General features: G+C 42.2%; 1 protein-coding gene across 15 annotated transcripts in view; it reads left to right on the forward strand.

The window, feature by feature from the left end:
• PKHD1 (PKHD1 ciliary IPT domain containing fibrocystin/polyductin) overlaps positions 1–24591 on the forward strand; it is a 417767-nt gene that overhangs the window by 275243 nt on the left and 117933 nt on the right. For all 15 annotated transcript variants that reach the window (XR_012902469.1, XM_075923353.1, XM_075923339.1 and 12 more), the window contains 4 exons: positions 7000–7137; positions 18718–18831; positions 19387–19474; positions 23528–23682. Coding sequence is in view for 14 of the 15 variants with exons in the window: in XM_075923353.1 (XP_075779468.1) it covers positions 7000–7137; positions 18718–18831; positions 19387–19474; positions 23528–23682 (495 nt within the window). In the remaining variant the exon portion in view is untranslated. The remainder of the gene's footprint in view (positions 1–6999; positions 7138–18717; positions 18832–19386; positions 19475–23527; positions 23683–24591) is intronic.

The raw sequence follows: 24591 nt of genomic DNA on the forward strand, positions 1-24591 counted from the left end.
GTGCTGAGGTTTATGGTTTTCAGTATGACACACTCCTGACACATTGCATATTGAGTGGAAGAAGAGCATGTTATAATTCTACTCAATGGAATGTTGGTTTGAAAGGTCTAGATGTGATATCACGTAGCCCCTGCCACTCCTTTTTAGTGGTGGAATCCACTCTCTTATTCATTTTCTGATTTTGATTTTCTTTGAACTTTTTCTGTTTGAAGAGATGAATGCTGGAGTACTGTATCTCATATAATAGCTTGTCTGTTGTGCCTGATTTCCATTCAATGGCATGCTATGGTGTTTTATATAGCAGTGGGGTTGATCAAAGGCATTTTATGTCATTGCTGGAGTCATTAGTGAATTCTCAGTGTTGTACGCTCAAACATTAAGGCTGTGAGCTTTTGTGCAGGAAGTACACATAAAATGAAAGGTAGCCCTCTTAGATTTGAATTATTTTCTTAACGCAGTTGCTTATGGTGATGTGAATTTCTTGGGGGAAGGGATAAAACAAATAGGCTACGTTTAGACTGCAGGCTTTTTGTTCAAGAAGCTTTTGTCAGAAGAGATCTTCTGCAAAAACTTCTTGCGTAAAAGCACGTCCACACTGCAAAATCACATTGAAAAAGCGATGCGGTTTTGCGAAAGAGAGCGTCCAGATTGCATGGACGCTCTCTCGAAAGTAAGCACTGATTGGTATACACAGAATGGCATACCAATTGCGCAAAAACTCCTCTGTTCTTTCAGTTTACTATCAATTCACTGTTGAAAGAATGCGCTTGCAATGCGGACGTTCTGCAAATTTTGCGGAAAAACGGCCTTTTTTTCTGCAAAAATTCTGTAGTGTAGACATAGCCATACAGTTTTTCAGTTATCTAGAAATAAATTTCCTTAACCCATCTGAATTAAAGTCACTGATCTTAGGCACTGACTAGTCACCTCATTGTGTTATCTGCAGAGTTGCTTAAAGGAGGTAATTAGGTATGTGCCAGAAGAAGTATATCAAATGTGTCACACTCTTATAACCATCAGTTCCCTTCCTTCCCCAGTATGGAAGGAAATTAACTCTACAATGGAGCCCCCTGCTGTTTTTGCAGAATATATTTCTGTCTCCTCACAGACCCAGGGTATATCTACAATACAGAGCTTTTTTGGAAAAACAGTATTTTTTCCAAAAAACCTTCAATTACGTCCACACTGCAATCGCATTTTTTCGAAAGAAAATCGAAAGAACAGAGGGGTTTTTCTGGCATTGGTAATCCTCCTTCTGCGAGGACGGGGAAGAGGTAGTTCTTTTGGAAGAGGAAAAATGAAAAATCACAGGTGCCCTGGTGGCCACTCCATCCATAGTACAGTAATCACAATTTAAATGCGAGATAGCATCCATTCAGTCTGGACACTATCTTTCGAAAACGCAGATTCCTTTTTCATTGCATTTGGCAGTGTGGACGCTCTCTTTCAGAAGAAGTTTTTTGGAAGATCTCTTCTGGAAAAGCTTCTTCCAAAAGTAACTTGCAGTCTAGATGTAGCCCCACCGAACACACACAAATTCTTCCCTCAGTTGTGCCTGGGAAACCACATTGGGTCTCCACAGGTGTCTTGGAGGTTCAGAATTTCTCCCTTCTATTATTATTCATGGGTCACATGTATGAAGATCTAGTTATGGAGCAATGAGTGTTTCATTTAGTCCATATGCTTGCAAAGCTGAGCAATTCTGGTGTGTCCTCATGCAGGTGAGACATTGCATTATAGCTCCTGTGCTGGACAATGGCCATTGATTCCCCACCTGCAAGTAGGTTTCCCTCCTGGATGTTGTCTCTGGGAAGTTAATATCTGGCTGATTCCCTAATTTATGCTATGCTTTAGTGATAAATCATACAACATAATTTTCACACCTTCATATATGTTAATGGTACACTCATATGCATATAGAGATGACTTTCAGCAGATCATAACCTTTCACCTAATACCTTACAAGGCATGATTCATATGTGAGATCCCTATTATAGAAAAAGGAGCAATGTGGGGGCTAAAGGGACCTCCCCCAAGATTCACAGTAATACAGTGGGGCCCAGAGCTCCTGTGGTATGGGTCAAAATAATTGTTAAAAAAACCTGGGGGCACAGATTACTCCCTGTCTCTCTCTCATACACTTACACACAGCCGAGGGAGGGAAGGAGAGTTAAACAAGCCAAAAACGCAATACCCCTTTTTAAAGAAAGAAAAATCTCATGATTTTGACCCAATCTCACAGGTTGTGGGTCTGTCTCATGGTATTTGAATAATTGGGGTTGGCTTGGCTGTTCCAGGGAGACTCTGACCCTTAAGTCCTGGTCTACACTATGGTTTTATTTCAAAATATCCCCTTGTAGGTTGAACTAATAAGTGGAGAGTCCACACTACCAAGCTCATTATTTCGAAATAAGAGGCTACTCATTCCGAAATCTGTACTCCTGCTTTTCTCAGGGAATAACGCTAATTTCAAAATAGTTATTTCGAAATAGCAGTAGTGTGGGTGCTCCAGTGCTGCTATTTCAAAATAATAACTCCCCAGAGTAATTTGAACTAATTGCTCCCCAGTGCTTCCTGGGGCTCTAAGTTGAGGTAGCATGTCCATATTAACCGAGCCTGCCTCAGACTAATTTTGCGGCTTCCCTGCAATGTGGACATGCTATTTCGATTTTGTTATTCCAGGAGTTATTAAATTGATCTTAGTTATTTTGAAATAGGTTCCTAGTGTACACATGTCCTCCATCTGATTCTTTGCAGGAACCTACAAGTCCTAGAGCTCAGTGAGTACAGAACAGGATGTGATTGGAAACCACTGGAGGCCAGGGGACTGAGTACATGGGCTGTGGTGAATGGGGAAGTTGTTTCTCTCAAAGGACCTGACTCTGCCTCTCTTACCCGACTGTAGCATGGACCAGGTAGGGCTCACAGGTCACCTTTCCCTCCCTGGGCCAGTGGGCAACTCCCCTTTTCACCTTCCTCATGTGTGCAGGTGCCTGCGGATCCTTGTCATTGCATGTCGCTATTCTAGTCCTGTAGTATGTGACATGGTTCTGAGAGGCTGTCCCTTTCTGCTTCTGGGCACTGTGAGCCCTGGGCCACTTGCCCAAGTGTCACAGTCTGTCTCCAGCTGGGCTCAATCATTTTTCCAACACATGGTCTCAGGCTAAGTCAGGGAGGGCATCAGGTCAACCCCATGGAAACGGGCAGAAAATTTCCAGGATAGCCCTGGTTCCAACCAGTCACCAGATCCACTCTGGCTCAGATCAGCTGCCTGGTCAATTCCAGCTCTGACCAACCACCAGGTCAAGCCCAGCTCCCAATTAGCCACCAGGTCAATCCAAGCTCTGAACTGGCCACCAGGTCATTCCAAGCTCCAACCAGGCACCAAGTCTACCTTAGCTTTGTCTAGCCACTGGATCAACTTCAGTTTTGAATGGCCACCCCAGACTAACCCCATCTCTGAGAGGCTGTCAAGTCAACCCCAGTTCCAAATGGCTACCAGGTCAACTCCAGCTCTAGCTGGCCACCAGGACAACCCCAGAGAATGGGTCTGAAAATTTCTAACCCCCTCCTCCCATTTCAGCCAACCCTCCTCACCCCCAGGTCTTATTGGCAACCAGGTCAACTCCAGGGAAAAGGGCTAGAAAGTTTCTAATTGCAAACCAGCCACCAGGCCAACCCTTCACTGAGAGAAGCTATCAGTACCCCACCCTACTGGGGGCAAAGAGAAGCAGTGTTTGTTCAGGCCCATTTACTCAGGGGAGGGCCAGACATGAGACTACAGGGAAGGAGGATCCTCTAACTCGCTCCAACAAAATATGGGGGCACCCTCTGTTGGCAGCATAGTTGAGGCACATCACAAAGTGCTGCTCATGATGCTTGGGCTAGGTGGACTATAGGTTCCACCATAGCTATGAGTCACCCTGGTAGACCTGAGAGTCCTAGTGAGGATCCCATTGCAGGGACTGAAATATCAACATGTGGGCCTCATACTCAAACACATGCGCACGCTCTAGGCAAAACACTTGGACACCAACATGCAGACAGCAGGGTTTGCCTATGTGCCATTGATTCAGTCTGCCCAGCAAGACCAAGGCCCAGAAGACAAGGCTCAACAACGCCATGCTGCATTTGTGGTGGAGAAATCCCAGAGCTGTTTCCCTGACTATCTGTTCCTGTGGGAGATTCCAGGTGGTCCTTAGCTGGTCAGTGTGGTCAGGTGGGAGGGAGGTAAAAAGAGATGGTGGATGCTGGATCACTCTCAGGTACAGAAGTAGCTCCAATATCTTCCTCTCACCAAGCTCAACTTGCCTGGGATGTACTGACCAGCACAGCAACCTCATGACAAGGATCTGTAGGCACCCACACAAATGAGGGTGGTGAAAAAGGCAGCTGCTCGCTGGCCCAGAGAGAAGTGGCTTGTGATCTTCATCTGGTCTATGCTGAAGTCAGATAAAAGAGGCAGGGTCAGGCCCTTCGGCAGCGATGAAAGTAATTTAAAATTTCTGAGAGGTACTGTCCTATTGCAACCCGGGTCCCTTCCAGCTCTTTAAATAACTCCCTGCTGGCTTTTGTGGCACCTCAGCCAGCTTTTCCCAGAGCTGTGCACCAAGGTGCACACACTTTCTTTCACCTCTGCCCTTCAGGGAGAACCATCTTCCACATTCACTGCAGCCCAGGTACTTAGGTACTCTGCCCTCCAACCCCAGTGGCACAGGGAGACAGTGAGACAAGAAGACGGTGGGAGAAAGTTTTGGAGCAATGGAGAGCTGTTTGAATGGGCAGAGGCTAGCAGTCAGTCCAGGAGGAAGGGAGAAGGCTCTGGAAAAGATGGGTGCTGTTTATATGGAGCAAGCTGAGACAGCAACTAGAGGGGCAGATAGGAATATACAAGTGTGGGTAAAGATTCATGGATTTGGGGGTTGTGTAGGAGCAGGGAGGACCAGGAGCAGAGTAGTGCATAGAAGGGGAGGGAGACCAGTTTTAGATGACATTGCAACCATTACAGAACACACCACTCCAGAACTTGCAACTGGATCCAGAAAGTGTAAGTCTCATCATTATCTGTTGTCAGCAAGTTGCTGTGAAACACACTGTCAAATTGTATCTCATGCTCTTGTAGTGACTGGTTCAGATGGAGTATAATAGCCTGCCATGGCTACTAGTTACTCCATTGGCTCAATTTGTAGATGATTTATTATGGTTCTCAAGTCTGAACCATGCTGATGACCCAAGTTGAGGTCAGTATGATTCCACATGGTTGAATTTATTTTGTTTGTTTGTTTGTTTTTAAATTGGAAAAAATACCCAAAGCAACAACCCTACACTTAAAGAACATTATGGTTGTAACGTCAAACACTCAAAAGCTAGGAAATGTTGGAATGTAGGTTGCACATATAACCTTAATTCAACTCCAGTATGTGCGGCCTTGAATTACATGCTCCATACTCATTTTTCCACCAGAGAGAATTTTTCTGTGATCCCATCAGGTCTCGCAAGCACACAGGACCTGACTAGTGTACTTTTGGGAAGATGAAGATACACTACATAGCACTCTTCCTTTAGATTCTGTATTGAACCAGTATTTCTAATGTGATGTTGCAAGAGTCTGTTGAAAGTGGTGTCCCTTGGGTCTTTTTCCTATAAAAGTGCCTATTATCCTCCAGCCTTGTGTCCTAATTTTTCACACCTGCTATCTCCTCACCTTAGTTATATGAGACTTGTTTTAACATTGGTCTACTGTTTCACTTTATTGATTCATATTGGCTTGTGTGTAATAAAAAAGTGATATGGATGATTTGTAACCTCAATTTCCAGATTTGTTTTACTGAACTGAATTATTAACTATCACGTTCACAGTTAGATTTCACATGGACCCAAATTCAACAAAGCCATTAGCATGTGCTTAAATTTCATTCAGGTCCATAAGATGTAAGCATGCACTTAAGTACTTTTTGGAATAGGGATCTTTTAAGACTGTGCTTCAAGTTGAAGTCAATAGGCCTTAAACATGCTATGGTTGTTTATTATTTGTATTGCATTAGCAGGACCTCATTTTGATGGGCGCTGTGCAAAGAAAGAACCAACAGATAATTACAGACCAAGAGTGTTTACAATTCTAAGTAGATTCGTAGGTTCATAGTCAGAAGGCACTTCTGTGATCATCTAGTACTGTGATCATCTAAATTCTACGACCATTGTGTTCATCTAGGATAGAACACAGGCCATAGAACTTCCCCAAAAGAATTCCTAAAGGATTTTGTTGGGTATATAAGGGGTCTTGGTAGTTGTGACCTTGGTAACGGGTCCAGGCAGACCGTGCTTCTGTTGATGTATAGACTTGTTTTGATTCTGCCTTTCCTGCTTGCTCAGGATAGACGTAACTTTTAATGAATGCTCTATGTGTTAACAATGCTATCTTCTTACCCCCTTATCCATTCTCATTCACTCTAAGTATACATTCAGGGACACATCTCCTTTCCCCCTTGTAAGTTGCTGATTTAAGGAGTTTTGTGATGTGAGAATTGCTTACATCAACTAAAAAACTGTAAACAGTAAATGGGTAGATATAATTATATTCATCACATGGTTATGATTATGCATTATAAGGGTGTTCATTCTTTAAGCCCTAATTTAGTAATGTGATGCAATTGATAAAGGTGTTTACATACTAAGATAAAATGGTGTCCATATGGTTAATTTTTGTTCACTCAGATCCCAAGTTTGGTGGGGGGGGGGGGAGTCAAAGATGGAACGAGTAGCTAAAATGAAGGCACCCTACCCCATCTGTCTCGGGGTAACCTGTTCTTTTCTAACGGATTTCTTTTTAAAAATTATCCAATCTCTCATTTAAAAAAATGGCTAGTGGTGTAGAATGTGTGATAAATTGTTCCAATGATTAAGTGACCATGACTGACAGAGCTTTATCCTCATTTTCCATCTGCATATCCCAGTGTTGGTATATTGATATATTTCTCCCTCTCTCTCTCTCTCTCTCAGACAGGACCATCTTGGTGGATACAACTCTTCCTCCTCTGAGAGGCCTCTATGTGCTGGGGACTCTGGAATTCCCAGTCAACTCCAGCAATGTCCTTAGTGCCACTTGTATAGTGGTTGCAGGCGGTGAACTGAAAGTTGGTAAGAGAGAAATAATGGCCAGAAAATGTTCTGAAAGCTGGGATTTTGTTTTTGACTTGAAAAAAAAAAAGAATTAATAGATACTATGAAATATTTCATGATGATGCTAGGCCTGATAATCAAATAGGTCACTGCTTCCCCTTTAGTGCATACAATAAATAGGTCAATTTAGAATGCATAGGTTGAGGAGGTGATCTAATACAGATAATGTATACCACATGATTAAATGTATAGAAATGATTAAAAGCTGGCCCCACTGAAGTCAAGGGTGAAACTCCCATTGATTTCACTGGGGCTGGACTTTACACAATGGTTGTGTCTAGACTACAGGGTTTTTTCGAAAAAGTGGCCTTTTTTCAAAAATAACTATACCTGCGTCTAGACTTCCGCCACGTTCTGTCAATAGTAAATCGACACAACACGGCGGTTTTGTCAACAGCAGTAAGCCTCATTTTACAAGGAAGGCCGCCTTTTTTCGAAAGTAATCTTTTGAAAAAAGGTGTTTTTGAATGCAAACAGGGCTTCTTCGAAAGAGAGCATCCAGACTGCCTGGGTGCTCTCTTTCGAAAAAGCGGATTGCTTTTTTGAAAGAAGTGGTTGCAGTCTAGGCGCTCTTTTGACAGAGGCATCAAAAAAGGCATGCAGTCTAGATGTGGCCAAAGTGTTTAAAAATCAAACATGTGGATCGTATCCACCTCTTCACTCTGTAAATGGTACCTGTTTTCTTGGATTATAAGAGCTTCAGTGCAGGGACTGAGTTATCCTGGATGTGGGATTAGTGCCTAACATTGTGTACTTAACATTGAAGTCAATGAAGAGGCATGGGTGGGCATGTAACACCAACTCAAGAAGGCAACTAAATATTTCCACAAGGCATAGAAATCCTAATCTGATATACACCTGGCCTAGCTGGCATGTTCTCATACCTCAGAATAGAGGAGTGTCAGGAACTCAGGGGGAATATGCCATCAGGTGCTAGTTATGCCAAAAAATGTCCCCAGTGTCCGTAGGTCTGCTACATATTTTTCACAATGAAGAGTGAAATGCCTTTCCCCAGAAAAGTAATTAGTCTCCTAATTCTCTTCAAATATAACACTGCATAAAGTCTGGAATTTTATTTACTTACAGGGATATTTTGGACACTCAGATCAGTGTGTTGGTCACTTTCTGACCTTTCTCAAGATTAGTTTTATAAACTGTAAAATGAGAATGTATTTGAGTAATCACATTCCTGAGAAATCCGCCCTGGGATTTCTTTGTTCTTAATCCCAAAGGACTGGCTAGTTAATACAGCTTTAGTGGAAAAGATATTTTATTGCCTCGAATTTTGCTGTGAAAAAAAGGCTTTAAAGGTAACAATTGAGGTCAGTGTACCTTTACATATTCTTGATATTTTTTATCCCCCTTTTTTGCAGTTTAAATGTATATGTTAGGAAAATGTGTGCTCTGCTACCTAAAACACCTATTTAGAAATATGATGTGAATCATTGGTTTATAAACTCCCCTTCAACATATAGCAAGGGAGTAATGCTAGCATTAATAGCCAAACAGGTATTTATACCTGTAGATTCTTTGGATAACATCTTCTGGAGAAAGATCCTCAGTGTGCTCTAAAGGAAATAACTGGATACAAATTCTTCACTTTGCCCACAGTGTTCTCTATTGGCTTTTACATTTGGCTGTGAAGACAGGAAAGGATGTTTCTCCCCCTCTTTCTTGTCCCACATGCTCCAGGCCTGTAGGCAACTTCTTGGAGCCCATCTGTCCAATCATGTGTTTTCCATGCCCAAAGGAAGGTTTTCAGCCCATCTGTCCTATTCCACCACACCCTAAAGAAATCCTGACACACAACGGATAATGAGACAGTTTAGTAAACAAAGTTAATGGATGTCGACATCAGCATTAAATGTTGCCTAAGCAGGATCCGAGATTGACACCATCTGATCCATATAACAACCGCCCGCCAATGTAACCTCTCAGTGTTCTGCTTCCAGTCCTGCCATAATTGACAAAATACCATTGAGCCTGTTTTATGGATGGGGAAACAGATGCACAGAGGGCATGATATACTGCAGATAAACCACCTGTCACTGGCCCGTGATGGTAGTAGATTCAGGCTTGTGGAACTGTCTAAATGTGATGTAGGCATTTGTGTTCCCATCCTGCAGGGCCCTAGAGTCAAGACTCCAGACCAAGCCCAAATATTTATATCGAATAGAATCATAGACAACTAGAATGGGAAGGGATCTTGAGAAGTCATAAATTCCAGTCTCCTGCCCTCACAGCAGGCCCAAGAACCATCTAGATCATCCCTGAGAGATGTTTATCCAACTTGCTCTTAAATATCTCCAGTGATGGAAATTCCACAACCTCCCTAGGCAATTTATTGCAGTATTTAACCATCCTGACAGTTAGGAAGTTTTTCCTAATGTCCAACCTAAACCTCCTTTGCTGCAGTTTAAGCCCATTACTTTCTGTATTGTAAGCAAGACGTGAAAAATAATTCTTCCATTTACTCTGCATTGAATAGGCCTCTGCTGGAGTACTGTGTCTAATTCTGGGTTCCACATTTCAAGAAAGATGTAGAGAAATGGGAAAAAATCCAGAAAAGATTTGCAGCACTCTTTCCTATATTGTCACTTCCTATGTTGTATGTGTGCAATTGATTGCTCCTTCCTAAGTGGAGAACTTTTGCATTTGTCCTTCCTGAATTTGTTTCATTTTCTGTTCGGGTGATACATAGAGGACTTAAATCTCCAATGTAGAATAGTGATAGAGATGTAGCCGTGTTAGTCTGGTGTAGCTGAAACAAAATACAGGACTATGTAGCACTTTAAAGACTAACAAGATGGTTTATTAGATGATGAGCTTTCGTGGGCCAGACCCACTTCCTCAGATCAAATAATGGAAGAAAACTCACAGACATTTTTAACTCACAGACATTTCCCCTTCCCCACCTCTAATATCATTAACTCACACGCATTCACCTTCCTTCCTCCCCCCCCCCTACATCCCCCTTCTGTTCTGTAATGTGATTTGTCCTTTTCATGTGTGTTCATTTTTTTAAAATTGTATCCTTTGGTATATATGGTTGTGACTATTTTCTTCCATTATTTGATCTGAGGAAGTGGGTCTGGCCCACGAAAGCTCATCATCTAATAAACCATCTTGTTAGTCTTTAAAGTGCTACATAGTCCTGTATTTTGTTAAATCTCCAAGAATGTCAGTCTTGCATGGCAGCAGCATCCTCTACTGCAGGCAGCTGTCAGGCACCACCCTGTTTCAGGCTTCTTTGCTCTTCTTTGCAGTGAACAGCCCTGGGCAAGCAACTTGAAAAGGGAAAAAGAAGCCAGCACTATATGATAAGCCAACTCTGTGATGACCACCAGTAAAGATTTTGCAGACTAAGTGTCCATAGACCAGAGTTCAGTAATAGTTGACTCAAGAGAATCCAAGAAAGCTTGGATTCAGATAATACGTGAAACTGATAGGGTGGTCACTATATTTAATTCTCCAAACTATTCTTGCCCATGGAAAGCAAAATATTCTAAGCACAAGAGATTGGTTGGTTTCCTTTTACAGACACTGTTGAACAACAGTTCTGGAAAGGAGGAGATACCAATAATCCTGGGAAAGAATCAAAAGGGCTTAAAATCGAAAACAAAACAATGTCAGCAACCATATCTACAATCAAACTGAAATGTGACAACCATAGTATTCTTTTAGCAAAATTAGGTCCAGGTTGCAGTTTGGAAATAGGCATAACAGAATGCAACTGTTGATTTTCTCTGCTCAGCTGTGTGCTGTTTTAAGTAGCTTTTCCTAACAAGGATTCTTCACTGCACATTTGAGCCAGGCTGAGTTTAGATGAGCTTAGCTTGTCCCCCCACTATCATCCACCTGTAAAATTTCTGACCTGAAATAGGAGGTGCTTTGAGCTATCTTACCCACATGGGAGGAAGTCTTTCATAGTGAAGACATAAGCAAAAGTGCTGATAATCCTCCAATGTCCTTCCTGCAAATCCCCCAAAGCACTGACTAGTTGGGGAAGAATCCTAGAGCATCTCATCACAAAGACTCTTTGGGTATGTCCCAGGCACACATGGGCACGTTCAGAAACTGTGAAGACACAAAAACTGCTCTGGTAGCACTTTATAGACTAACAAAACATGTACAATAAAACTCCATTAGTCCGGCATCCAATGCTCTGGGGCTCCTGATGGTCCGGCACCATCAGGAACCCGGAAGTGCTGGGGCAGCCAGACAGGCTTCCCCCATTCAGCTGCTGCTGAAACTGACCAGCAGCTGAATCGGGGAAGCAGCCGGGAGCAGAGCAGCTGGGGTGCTGCCGGGTTGGTCTGGTAGCGCTGCCCCTCGGGGCTGCGGGACCAACCCGGCAGCACCCCAGCTGCTCTTGGGGACGCCTGGGGCAGAGCAGCTGGAGTGCTGCCGGGTTGGTCCCGCAGTGCCAAAGGACTGCGATGCGGGACCAACCCGGCAGGACCCCAGCTGCTCTGCCCCAGGGGTCCCTGATTCAGCCACTGCTGAAACAGATCAGCGGCTGATTCCAGGAAGCCCAGGGCAGAGCTGTTCTACCCCGGGCTTCCTGGAATCAGCCGCTGATCTGTTTCAGCAGCGGCTCACTTGGGGACCCCTTGGGCAGAGCAGCTGGGGTGCTGCTGGGTTGGTCCCGCAGCGCCGAGGGGCGGTGCTACGGGACCAACTGGCAGCACCCCAGCTGCTTTGCTCCAGGCGTCAGGATTCAGCTGCTGCTGAAATTGACCAGCAGCGTCAGTTTCACAGCAGGCTGAATCCAGACACCTGGGGCAGAAGCAGCTGGGGTCCTGCCGGGTTGGTCCCGCAGCGCCGTCCTTTGGCGCTGGGGACCAACCCGGCAGCATTCCAGCTGCTCTGCCCCAGGCATCCCCAAGAGCAGCTGGGGTGCTGCCGGGTTGGTCCCGCAGCCCCGAGGGGCAGCGCTATGGGATCAACCGGGCAGTACCCCATCTGCTCTGTCCCAGGCGTCCCCAAGAGCAGCTGGAGTGCTGCTGGGTTGGTGCGGTAGCGCCGCCCCTCAGTGCTGCAGGACCAACGCGGCAGCACCCCAGCTGCTCTATTGCAGGCATCCCCGATTCAGCTGCTGCTGAAACTGACCAGCAGCGGCTGAATCAGGGACTCGTGGAGCAGAGCCTGACTATCGTAACGGGGGGCTATGAGGGGTCTGGGGTGTCATCCCCTTCCACCTCCCCCAGACCCCTCATAGCCCCCCCTTCTAACAGTCCAGCATATCTGATAATCCGGCACCCCCTGGGTCCTAAAGGTGCCGGATTATCGGAAGTTTACTGTAGATGGTATTATGAACTTTTGTGGGCACAGCCCACTTCTTCATATGACTGGAGTTTTATCTGAAGAAGTGGGCTGTGCCCACAAAAGCTCATGCTACTATCTACATGTTTTGTTAGTCTATAAAGTGCTACCAGACCATTCGTTGTTTTTTAAGTTTATCCTGTACAGACTAAGTCGGCTACCCCCTGAGGCTTGTGAAGACACAGTAAGTTAGGTAAGTCTTTTGCTGTGCTCTGATCTGGGTGCCAATCTCACAGGTTAGCTGGGTAGTGAGGACATTCCCACAGTCAAGAAGTGCTTGAGTGAAATGATATGCCTTTGCCAGGCCAGATAATTAGTTAACACTTTCTCTCACAAAGATGCTAATCCTGATCTCCAGAGCCTGCAAACACTTATTCACATGAGTGAATCATTTCAATGATCGTTAATACTGTAGTCTTTCAAAACACTGGTCAGATGTTAACATATCAGTCCTCACAACACCTCTGCAGCATTTATAAGTAGTATAGCAATGACAATGTCTAGTAATACAAATTATGAGAAGGGCTTGAGAAACATAATTTAAAGAAATACATTTGTATTCCTTTTTTGAAATATCCCTTCTGGGATTGGATCATTGAGGGTTCACACTTTCAAGCTTTTCTCCACAATCATTAGAACTATGCTTCTTTAAAAAAAATAAGCTGAGGTTTGTTTGTATTCACATGGACCTTTCCAATGAATTTATATTGAGTGACCAGCATACACACACACACACATATGTAAAAAAATGTAATCATCTGGAAACATCATCTCACCATAAATTATAAATCCCTAACTTTATTGGGTATCGTTGTGGTTAGAAAAAGTTCATAATGCATGAGGTATAACCCAAAGGCTCTAACATGGTGGGAAGGGGTCTCAGAGAAGGGTTGTGAATCTCATACAATGAAATAAGGATGACTTGGGGGTTTAGAAATGGTATTCCATGCTTCAGGCTTAGATACCTAGTGGCTAAAAGTTGTAGTCATATACTGTCTGTTTATAGTCCTTTTTGAAGAAAAAAACCCCTCTGGTCCATTTCCTAGTGGACAGGTAATCACATCAGTAATTGGTAGTCTCAGCTAAAAGGTTGAGGATTTATGGGACCATGAAAGGATGACTTTCCTCCTTGCTCTAGATGTAGGACCACCATCAAAGTATGAGATGCGCTAGCTATGGAATGATCGAACACTGTACTTCTTGTACTACACCTGTTCAGGTGATACATAGAGGACTTAAATCTCCAAGAATGTCAGTCTTGAATGGCTAGGGAACCTGGAATTTGCATATTTATTCATTTTTAAAGGCTCTTAAAGAGGTTATAAGGTTTTCTCTCATTCTTATATATATATATATATATATATATATATATATATATATATATATATATAGTTCACCAAAACTGTAATTTTGAAATATTAAAAGAACATGACAGGCTGGCTAATTTTGCACAGATTTTTTTTTAATTCTACATCTGCTGTGGTTTAGTGTTGCATAATTGATTTAATCTCTAATTTTAGAGGAACACTGAACTCTTTTACTGGACTCTGCATATATTTCTCTAGGGCAAAAACTGTCCTACTTTTCCTCCCTTGTATCTGTTTAGTGCTAGGCCATTTTCTTCTGAGACTGTAAACTACCCTTGGTGAAATAAATGAAGTCACAGTTGGAATACGGTTTACTGTACAGACTTACCACCATAAGATAAGGGCAACATCACACATCAAACTTTTTTGAACATTTTCCTTTCTTCTGCACTATTAATGTTCTTTTGGCCTGGAAGAGTATTTTACTGGGTATAGTTTTGAACTGGTAATTTTATGCCTGAAAAGAATGCATGAGGATAGATGAGGAAAAAGGATGGTCCAGTAGTTAAAAGTGCTAACTTAAGGCATTCAGGTTCAATTCCCAGCTCTGCCTTTGACACTGTGACACCTTGAGGAACTACTTAGTTTCTATGTGCCACAGTTCCCTACGTGAATGTATTCACCTACCTCCCTGAGGTATCATGAGGTTCTCAAATACTATGCTCAGGGGGTCCATATAAGTATCAGAGGCATATGGTGAGAATTAACCCCATAAACTGAACAGATAACTTCATGAGAATCACGTGTCTTTACTGGTAAACTACAGATGCTGACAACCTGTATCTCCAATGGGAGTGTGAGTGCTCAAGACTTCTGAAAATAAGGTCTTAAGTGCTAAAAATGTTGGCCAGGGTTTCATGCTAAATTTGATAATAATTAGCTGGGGGGATGGGGTTAGAAATATGTAGCCTCATCAGGTCCTAATCACTAGGCCACACTGCCTCTATATCCTATATGCATTTAGCTTTTGTGGAACAAACTCTTTTTTGCTTAATTGATATGCATGGCAGGGGAGATAAACTACAAAGCATGCTATATGGTTTATTTTCTTTCATTTTAAGTTGCATGATAAATCTGGTAGCGCTGGACATAAATTGGTTTCAAGAACACATTTTCATAGATCAGGTAAAAGAATTTACAACTTCTAATATTTTGCTACTTTCCAGCCAGAAATTTTCTGTTAGCTCACACATTCAGATTTGATGTAGAATCTCATTGCAACCACAGGATATAGAGGGCTGATAAGTATTCTCTGTATTTTTAATAAGGTTTCAATATATCATATGCGGGCTTCATGTATTATCAAACTTGAGTGGTCTAGTTTTACTATATAGAGGCTGTTTGTTTTCAAAGAACACTAACTTTAAATGTGGTTGCATGGCCCATGGACCTGTTTTATAGCTCACATTCAGCAAAGCACTTCAGCAGATTCTTAATGACAGAGAAATCAGTGTAAAGTTAAAGTTAAGCACATGCCTAATTGTTTGAACATAAGCACATTCTTTAAACTTCACAGATTGAAAGGCCAAAAGGGCTGACTGTGGTCAACTAGTTCGATCTCTTGTATAACATAGACCATAGATCTTCCCCAGAATAATTTTTTGATCACATCTTTTAAAAAAAATCCTATTGTGATTTTAAAATTGCCAGTGATGGAGAATCTACCACAACCTTTGGTAAGCTGTTCCAATGGTTAATTACTCTCGGGGTATGGCTACATTGCAGGGCAGATGTTGAAATAAGATTACGTAACTTCAGCTATGTCAATTGCGTAGCTGAAGTCGAAATAGCTTAACTCAGTTTTGGCGCTCTCTACACAGCAGGAAGTCGGAGGAAGAGGACTCTTCCTTCCACTTCCCTTACTCCTCGTGAAATGAGGGTTACAGAAGTTAGAGTAAAAAGTCCTCCAGCTCGACATTATTTCAAAATAATGGCTTGCTGTGTAGATACTTATAGACTGTAATCAAGTCACCCCTTAACCTTCTCTTTGTTAAGGTAAATAGATAGACTCAAGGATATAAGTCACTATACTGCATATTATTCTAATCCTTTAGCCATTCTTGTGGCTGTTCTGTGTACCTGCTCCAATTTATCAATATGCTTTTTGAATTATGGACACCAACTTAGGACATAGTGGTCCAGCAACAGTTGCACCAGAGCCACATACAGAGGTGAAATAACCTCTTTACTCCTAACTGAGCTTACCCTGGTGCATCCCAGGATCATATTAGCTGTTTTGGCCACAGTATAGCACAGGGAGTTCATGGTCATCTGATTACCCACCACTACCCTCAAATTATCCACTGCTACCTTCAAATTTTCCCCAGAGTCATTGCTTCCAAGTATAGAGGCCTCCCATGATGATCTATATCATTTGGTCCTAGATGAATACATTTACACTTAGCTATATTAAAATGCATGTTGTTTGTTCATTCCCAGCATACCAAGCAATACAGATAGCTGTGTCAGCGATCCTCTTCATTATGTACCATTCCCTCCGTTTTTGTGTCATCTACAAACTCTGTCAGCGATGATTTTATTTTTTTAAATCATTTATAAAAATATTAAATAGCATAGGGCTAAGACCTAGTTTCTTCAGGACCCCAGTAGAAACACACCTTGTTTGTGAAGATTTCCCATTTACATTACATCTTGAGACCTATCATTTAGCCAGTGTTTAATCCATTTAATGTGTACCATATTAATTTGGCATCTTTCTAGTATTTTAATCAAAATGCTGTGCCATCTCAAGTCTATTACATCCACACTATTACCTTTATCAGCCAATCGTGTGATCACATTAAAAAGACAGCAAGTTTTTTTGACAGGATCTATTTGATATAAACCCATGTTTATTGGCATTAATTATGTTACTTGCCTTTTTTATTATTTTATTAATTGAATCTTGTAACAGACGCTCCATTATCTTGCATGGGATTGACATCAGACTGACAGGCCTATAATTACCTGGGTCATCCCATTTAGCCTGTTTACAACATTAGCTATTTCCCAGTCTTCTTAAACTTCCCCAGAGGTCTGAGACTTATTGAAAAACAACATTAATGGTTCAGTGAGCTCCTCAGCCAGCTTTTTTAAAACTCTTGGCTGTAAGTTGCCTAGACCTTCTGATTTCAGTTATCAAACTTTTGTAGCTTCTACTTAACTTCTTCCGAAGATACCAGTGGAACAAAAAGAGTGCAATCATATCGTATGACTAAATTTATTTGCATTTTATTTCAAAATAAACATCATAAATACTTACTGAACACTTCTGACTTTTCTGAGTTATTGTTAATGCTACCATGTGCATCTTGTAATGGACAACCATTGTCATGATTAATTTTGTTCCTAATATGCTAAAACTCCTACTTATTATCTTTGACTGCAGACTAAAAATGTTTCCTTCTGTTCCTTTGCTTTCCCTATCCATTTCCTCCAATTTTTAGCATCTGATTTGTATTCATTGTGTTCAAATTCTCCTTTCTTTCATTTGTTTCAGACTATTTTTAAAAAATGTTTATAGGTGCCTTCATGTCCCCTCTTAGCAAAGTCATTTTTAACCAGCATGGCCTCCTTTCTCATTTGTGGAATTATAGATATTTTGTGAATATAATAAAGTATCCTTAAACTATTCCCAATTATCATTCACATTTTTCTGATTAAAATTCTTCCTCCAAGCTGCTTTGACTCCTAATTTTTTTCAGCTGTATAAAATTGGCCATTAAAAGCACTAAGTCTAATTATCATCGGTCTGGAGTTTATTCTGTTTGCACATTATAAACATGATCTAGTCATTATTCCATCCACGAAGGATACCATTAATTTTTAATTTTGTGATCACTCCTTCTTTATCTGTCCAGATGAGGTCTAATATAGAATTTCCCCAAGTTGAATGCCCTGTTTGAGTTCAGAAATTATCTTTTATAATATTTAGAAATTATATGGATGTTGTATTCCTGACAGAATGAGACTTCAAGCATATGTCATTCAAATTGAAGACCTCCATGCTCTCACAGCTTTTTTCCTGCAATTATAGATAGATATGTAAGGAGCTGGTTGTCTTGTTCCCTAGTATGAGTTGGTGCACTAGTAATCCATCCTGTGCTTTATCTGTTTGGACATTGAGTCATAAACATTCAATTTGATTTTCTTCCAAGTTATCAATGACTCATTTGGCATAGAGGTTTCGATAATGCTAACTGGATATTCCAATTCCCCTTGTTGGTTACCCAGACTTCTACCACTGGTGTGTAGGCAATTCCAGAATTTCTTCTCTTTATGACCTTTCATTCCTTGATTAATTTTGTTTTCAAAATTTTGATTTTGCGCTGTGTACTTATATCTTCCTTTCCCTCCCACTTTAGTTATTAGCTTAATGGCCTCTTGACTACTCTAGCTACTGCATCCCTAAAAATCAGTCCTCCCTTCTATTGAGGAGGAGTCAAACTGCTACCCTCATAGAAGATAGACCAAAACCCTGCGCCCTACGCCTCTTACTTATCTATCAGTTCACTTCCAGATAGTATTCTGGCTTCCTTTGTTCTTGAGCAGGAAGGCCCTCTGAGAAGATCTCTCAGACATTCTTCTTCAGCATGTTTTGGAGTTCCTTAAAACCACCTTCTGTCTGTGAGATATCCTATGATGAACAATACATGCATGTAAATGGTTTGCTAAACTGAGTCATATATTACTAAGCTCAATCTCCTTCATAGATTCTATAGCCTGAAGGGACCACTGACATCATTCCAGTCTGACCTCCGGTATAATGTTTTCCTAATATATACTTTTCTCTTTCTTTCCTCATCACAGTGGCCACTGAAAGCCTCTCTCCTTTTCTTTATTGCAGGCACTTTGCAACATCCCCTAGAAACAGGAGTGAAGCTATTGATCCTTCTTCGAGCATCTGAGGGAGTATATTGTGATCGTTTGGATGGAATTAGTGTTCGCCCTGGAACTATCGGTATGAAAAATATTTTGTCATTTTCATGGAAAGAGCACATTGTGGAATAGCCAGTCTACAGAAATTGAACCTGGTACTGCACTACAATCCACTTTCAAAAGAAATTTCAAATTTTCATCCTGATCTGGGGCAAAAACAAATGTTTAAATACGAGAATTTTCCACAGGACAGAAATGTTGGTGTTCATTCAGTTCTACTATATATCTTTTTTAAAAATGTATTATTTACTTATTGATCAGGGGTAAGATTTTCAAAGCCAGTTAGGTGTTTTGCTACACAACTCCAATTTCATGGGAATTCAGTGATTAAATCATCTACTTGTCTTTGTAATGCTCCACCTTATTATTTTACTAATTACCTACTTCTAGTCCTGATTACAGTCAGCATTCACTTTGACATTCAAATGAATGTTCTAGGTGCAAAACATATTGAAATCTTTAAAACTCTTTGGAACACTTAGGACAATTTTTTTTCTCTGCGTGAAGCCATTAGTGCTCTGGATTCAACTGAACTCTTTGTCGCTCCTTAGCTTTTGGCTTTATCCCTTTCTTCCAGGGGTTTATGGGAAGGTGCAGATTCATAGTGCTTATCCTACGAAATCCTGGACACATCTTGGAAGTGACATTGCACCTGGTAATGAAAGGTGAGGTTTTGCCCAGAGGTATCTCCAGGTAATTAGTTTGGTTTTCTATGTTCACTCATAGACACTTTGCATGAAGGTCTACAACTCTGCTGCTCTTTACTTAGGAATACATAGTTCAATATAAAATAATAAACCCTACATGCATTCCCCCTCACTTTAGCTCAGCTCCTGACCTATGTATCCCATCAATCTCTTGTCAGGTGATTTCATGGTCATCTTTGACAGGTGACCGAGGATAAATCATGGGTTTGGAGAAAAAAGTATTAGAATCATCCTCTTTTTAGAATGGGAAAGCAGAGGCATGGAGAGATGAAATGACTTGTTCAAGGTCACACAATGAAATTGCGGAAGAGCCAGAAATTGAACTCAAATCTACCAAGTTGCAATCCAATGTTGTAACCACACACTTGCATACATTTTCTTTATATTTGCCATTCTTTACTGTAAGATAGGTTAATAAAGGCTGATAGAGTGTATCATAAAAGGTCATTTATGAAAGATGATGCTAGAGAGATCAAGGATAACATGGGTTTTCAGACAAGATTTGATGGAGGTCCTTTGGATGAAGAGAAGCAGTTCCTGATAGTAGTGGTAAGGATTCAGGATTTATTACTCCTGTGGAAACACCATGAAGAAGAAAATCTTATTTAGGACTATAGAGAATGGACTAGACAAGTGGCCTCAGTTATCTTAATAACGGTAATGGTAAAAGAACTAAAGCTGGTCAGAAAATACTTGTTTTGTTTTTCCTCTCTGTGAAATAACTTCTATAAAAGCAAACAAATTTTTTTTTCATTTAAATTTACTTTGATTTTTTTTTCAGATGTCAAAAACATTTAAAAAAATCAGTTTCTGCTTTTTTTATTTGCAATCATATTCCAAAAAAGATTCATATGAAAACCTAACATTGTTTTGGTTTTCAGAGAAGAATGTTTAGATTTGTTATTTTTTGATGGGGGGAAAAAAAGAGTAGGAAGGATGACCCAATAGTTAGAGCACTAGGATTTTGGGTTCGAGTTCCTGCTGTGTCTCAGACTGTCTGGCTACCTTGGGCAAATCACTTAACCTTTCTGTGCTTTAGTTCCCTGCTTGTTAAATGTAGATCATAGCACTCCTCTACCTCACAGGGCTGTTAAATTAAAGAGTATGAGGCTATCATATACTCTGGTGATGGGGGCCTTAGCAATACCTAAGATAGCTAAAACCCCAGAAGACATTTCCATATTGATTAAAAACATTTTTGTCAAAAATAACATTTGCACATAAATTCTATGAGCAGTTATAATAAGAACCTGATTAGGCAGAAATAAGGTTAGAAGGTTAGAAGATGAGCAAGTCAATATGAGAACTTTAAATTAGGGCAGAGGGTTTAAGTTGAACTTCCAAGCATGAGTCCTCAAATGAGTCAGAGAAAGAGCTTGGCAACTAAAAGGAGGAATTACTTAATTAGTTAAGATGAGAGAAAATGAAAGCCGAGATCACTATTTCAGCAGTTTACTAACTGAAATGATGACTCATAAAGACCATTTTTTCAATTCTGACTTATTGTATTCCTCATATTAAACTTCTTGGAAATGTCTCAGAGGGATAGCCTGTAACTTTAAAAACAATGAGCAGGCTATGTCTACACTGTGGGGGTTTTCCAGGATACTGGAGGTATGCTGGAAAAACTCCACAGTGTCCAAGGAACGCATTTGCTCTTCTGCTTTCTTTTGTGGAAGAGCAAATGCGCTCTTTAGGGGAGCCCTGTATACCTCCTTCCATGATGGATAAGGGCTCTGCTGAAAGAGGAGGCTTTTACGCCATTTGGCCCCATCTAGACTGGGCCAAATGGCAGAAAAGCCTTTCCAGAAAAGCTATCGGAAAAATCTTTTTATGACAAAGGACTGGAGTGTAGCCCTAACCTCTGAGATTAACAAACATTTTAGAACATGAGCTTTTGTGGGTAAAACCCACTTCATTAGATGAGTAGGAGTGGAAATTACAGAATCCAGGATATGTATAACAGGAAAAGCTGTTACATATCAATTGTAGGACCAATGTTAATGAAGCTAATTAAGTCAGACTGGATGTGTCCCATTCATAGCATTTGATGTGGAAATGTATCAAAGGCAGGGGAATTGCCTTTGTAGTGTGTTAACTAGTTAATATATTTGTTCAAGCCATCTGATAGTGTTGAACTTGTAAATGAACTACATAATGGATGTAAAAGTAGTCATTCGTCTCCAAAGGAATTTTATCACCCAATTAGAGAGGGAGACAGCTGAATTGGAGTTCATTTGCCCACAAAAGCTCATGACCTAATATTTTTATTAGTCTCTAAGGGTATGTCTACACTTCAAAGTTAATTCGAAATAACAGCAGTTATTTCGAATTAACTTTAATAGCATCTACACAGGCAAACCGCTATTTCAAAATAAATTCGAAATAGTGGAGCCTTTATTTCGAATTTGGTAAAACTCTACAAGGAGTAATGCCAAATTTGAAATAGCTATTTCGAATTAAGTGCTGTGTAGACACTTAATTTGAAATACGGGGGCCTCCAGCCCTTCCCAGAGAGCCCTGGTGGCCACTCTGAGCACAACCAGGAAAGCTTACTCTCCTCTCCCCCCACCCCACCCCGGAGACATTAAAGGGGTAGACCCTGGCCACAGTGCCTGTGCCAGCTCCAAGCCTGCCAGCCCAGAGCCAGCAGTCACTGCCCCTGACCCAGTGGCCCCAAAACATGAGCCAGCAAGCCACTGGCAGCCAGCCCTCCACCGCTCCCCAGGAGCAGTCTGCCAGCTCCCAGGAGCCTGACAGGGGCTGGAGAAAGTGGGTGCCTTCCTGGTCCAGGGTGGAGATCATGGACCTTATTCAGGTTTGGGGGGGATGCCCCCAACTTCCATGACCTCAGCCCTAGACAGAGAAACACAGCCGTCTATGATAGGATAGCTGCCAGCCTGGCCACCAAAGGCCACATGCTAACCCGGGATCAGGTTTGCATGAAAGTCAGATTGGTCCAGTGAGACCCCCCCAACCTTGAGCTTCCCCTCCTCCTTCTTCCCCTTGCTTCCCCCTTCCAGCTCCATCTTCCCAGGTTTCCCCCTCCCCTTTCCCACTCTCTCTCTTCCCCTTTCTCACCTCCTTTTCCCAGTCTCCCCAGAGGTCCATTCCTCTGTTTCGTTCAATAAACCCAGTTTCTATTTTTGAACATACGTGTCTTTTATTTGACATCAGGAAGGGGGGCTAGGGAGGGGTAAGTGGAAGAATGTGAGGGAGAGATGGGGCATGAGCCCCTGGTGGGGAGGACTGGGGAGGCTCTGAGGGCTTTGAGGGGTGGACGCTCTCCCTCAGGGCCTCCTGGATCCTGACAGCCCCCCAATGGACCCCCGGATGGCAGCCTGCAGCAAGTGCAGCCAGTTTGATGGCAACGACCCCACAAGATGCACCGGCATGCCCAGGGGCAGCTCTGGCTCCATGTGGCCAAGTGCTGTGGTGTCCCGAGTGTGGGCACTCAGGGCACTCCAAATAGAACTGCTTTGCTGTCCCTCATCGAGGTAGACAAGCAAGCGGAGAACTCTGAGAACTGTCTGTCCAGGGTGGGGGTAGGATCCCTTTAAGCACAGAGCTCAGTTAACCTCAGGCAGCAGTGCCACACACTAAGTCCCAACCTGATGCCCTGCCGGCACTGGTTCCGGCCAGCCTTAACTTTGGTTCAGGGTCCACTCAGTGTGGACGAGCTATTTCGAAATAGCAAAATGGTATTTCGAAATAGTTTTTGTGTATAGATGCGTTATTTCAAATTAGCTTAGTTCGAATTAATTATTTCGAATGAAGTTAATTTGAAATAGTGCTGTAGTGTAGACATACCCTAAGCTGCCACAGGACTGCTTATTGTTCTTAGAAATGAATGTGTCAAAGCACTGAAGGATCCGAGTTTAGGTAGCACATTGAATAGTCTCTGCTAGTTTTGCCTTGGCAAGATTTTTCTTCTTTTTCAAGGATTCCATGAACATAGCCTTTTCTCATAGCTTATAGTGGCGACCACTTAATTTTTTTGTGGGGTTACAGAATTTGGGTCGAGGATGAAGTGGACTGGAGTCCTGGTGGAAATATTGTCATCAGTTCCTCCTCGTATGATGCTCATCAAGCTGAGGTAGTCACACTTAAAGAAATAAATGGTCGCAGCATTAAATTCCAGGAACGTCTTCTCCACAGGCATATTGGTAAGAAATCTGCTATATACAGCATCTGCCTCCCCACCATCCTTCTCCACATACTTACTACTTGTGGTTTGACCGTCTGTTTCTGGGGCTCTGACACCTGGCCCAGACTTCCACTGTGGCTTTGCCTTACTTGCCCATTTTCAATCTCCCTGAGAACCTACATTCCTGACTCCCTCGCCTTTCTTCATGCATCTTCGCTTCTTTCTCCATATGCCGCTTCGTGTTTGTATTATGTAGCTGGTGGAAAGTTCAGAACTGTTCAGCATGGGGGAGTTTTACTGTTAACTTCAGTGGCAGCAGAATTAGGCCAATGCGGACTATTTCCTCGAAAATCCCAGGTTCTTGTGTGTGTGTATTTGAAATTGAATTTCACACCTTGAAAACATTTAGAACAGATCTTGTGTGTCTGTAAAATACATGTGCATATATAATACATACAGAGATATAAAATCTGTACAGAAATATGTATCTACCTACAGAGAGAAAAGTATTGTTAATGGTTTACTATGGGGCTGTCCCCCTTGCTCTCTATGCTTGCTAACACCCCTTTCTCTGGGGCATAGGCAACCCCGGCTCTCCTCCTGGCCACCGAAGTGGGCTGATCCAATGCTACCCCAGCTCTGGCTCTTCCCCGTGGTCCCTGGTGCTCCAGCCCAGGCCATGCCAGCCCTGGATGTTTTCCTCCAGCCCCCCGGCCTCAGGCTGCACCAGCCCCAGCTTTTTTCCCCCAGCCGCTTGGCCCAGGCTGTGCCAACTCCGGCTCTTTTCCACCTCCTACCCCTTCCCCCCATCCCAGCTGAGGACACACCAATCCCTGCTCTTCCCCTCCCCACCAAGCCTAACCCTAACTCCCCTCTCCAGCCAGCCTGGAGGGCCCAGGATGCAGCGCACCAGGCCTGGCTCTGCCAC

This window comes from Pelodiscus sinensis, chromosome 3 (genome assembly GCF_049634645.1).
Source record: "Pelodiscus sinensis isolate JC-2024 chromosome 3, ASM4963464v1, whole genome shotgun sequence".
Classification (NCBI taxonomy): Eukaryota; Metazoa; Chordata; order Testudines; family Trionychidae; genus Pelodiscus; species Pelodiscus sinensis.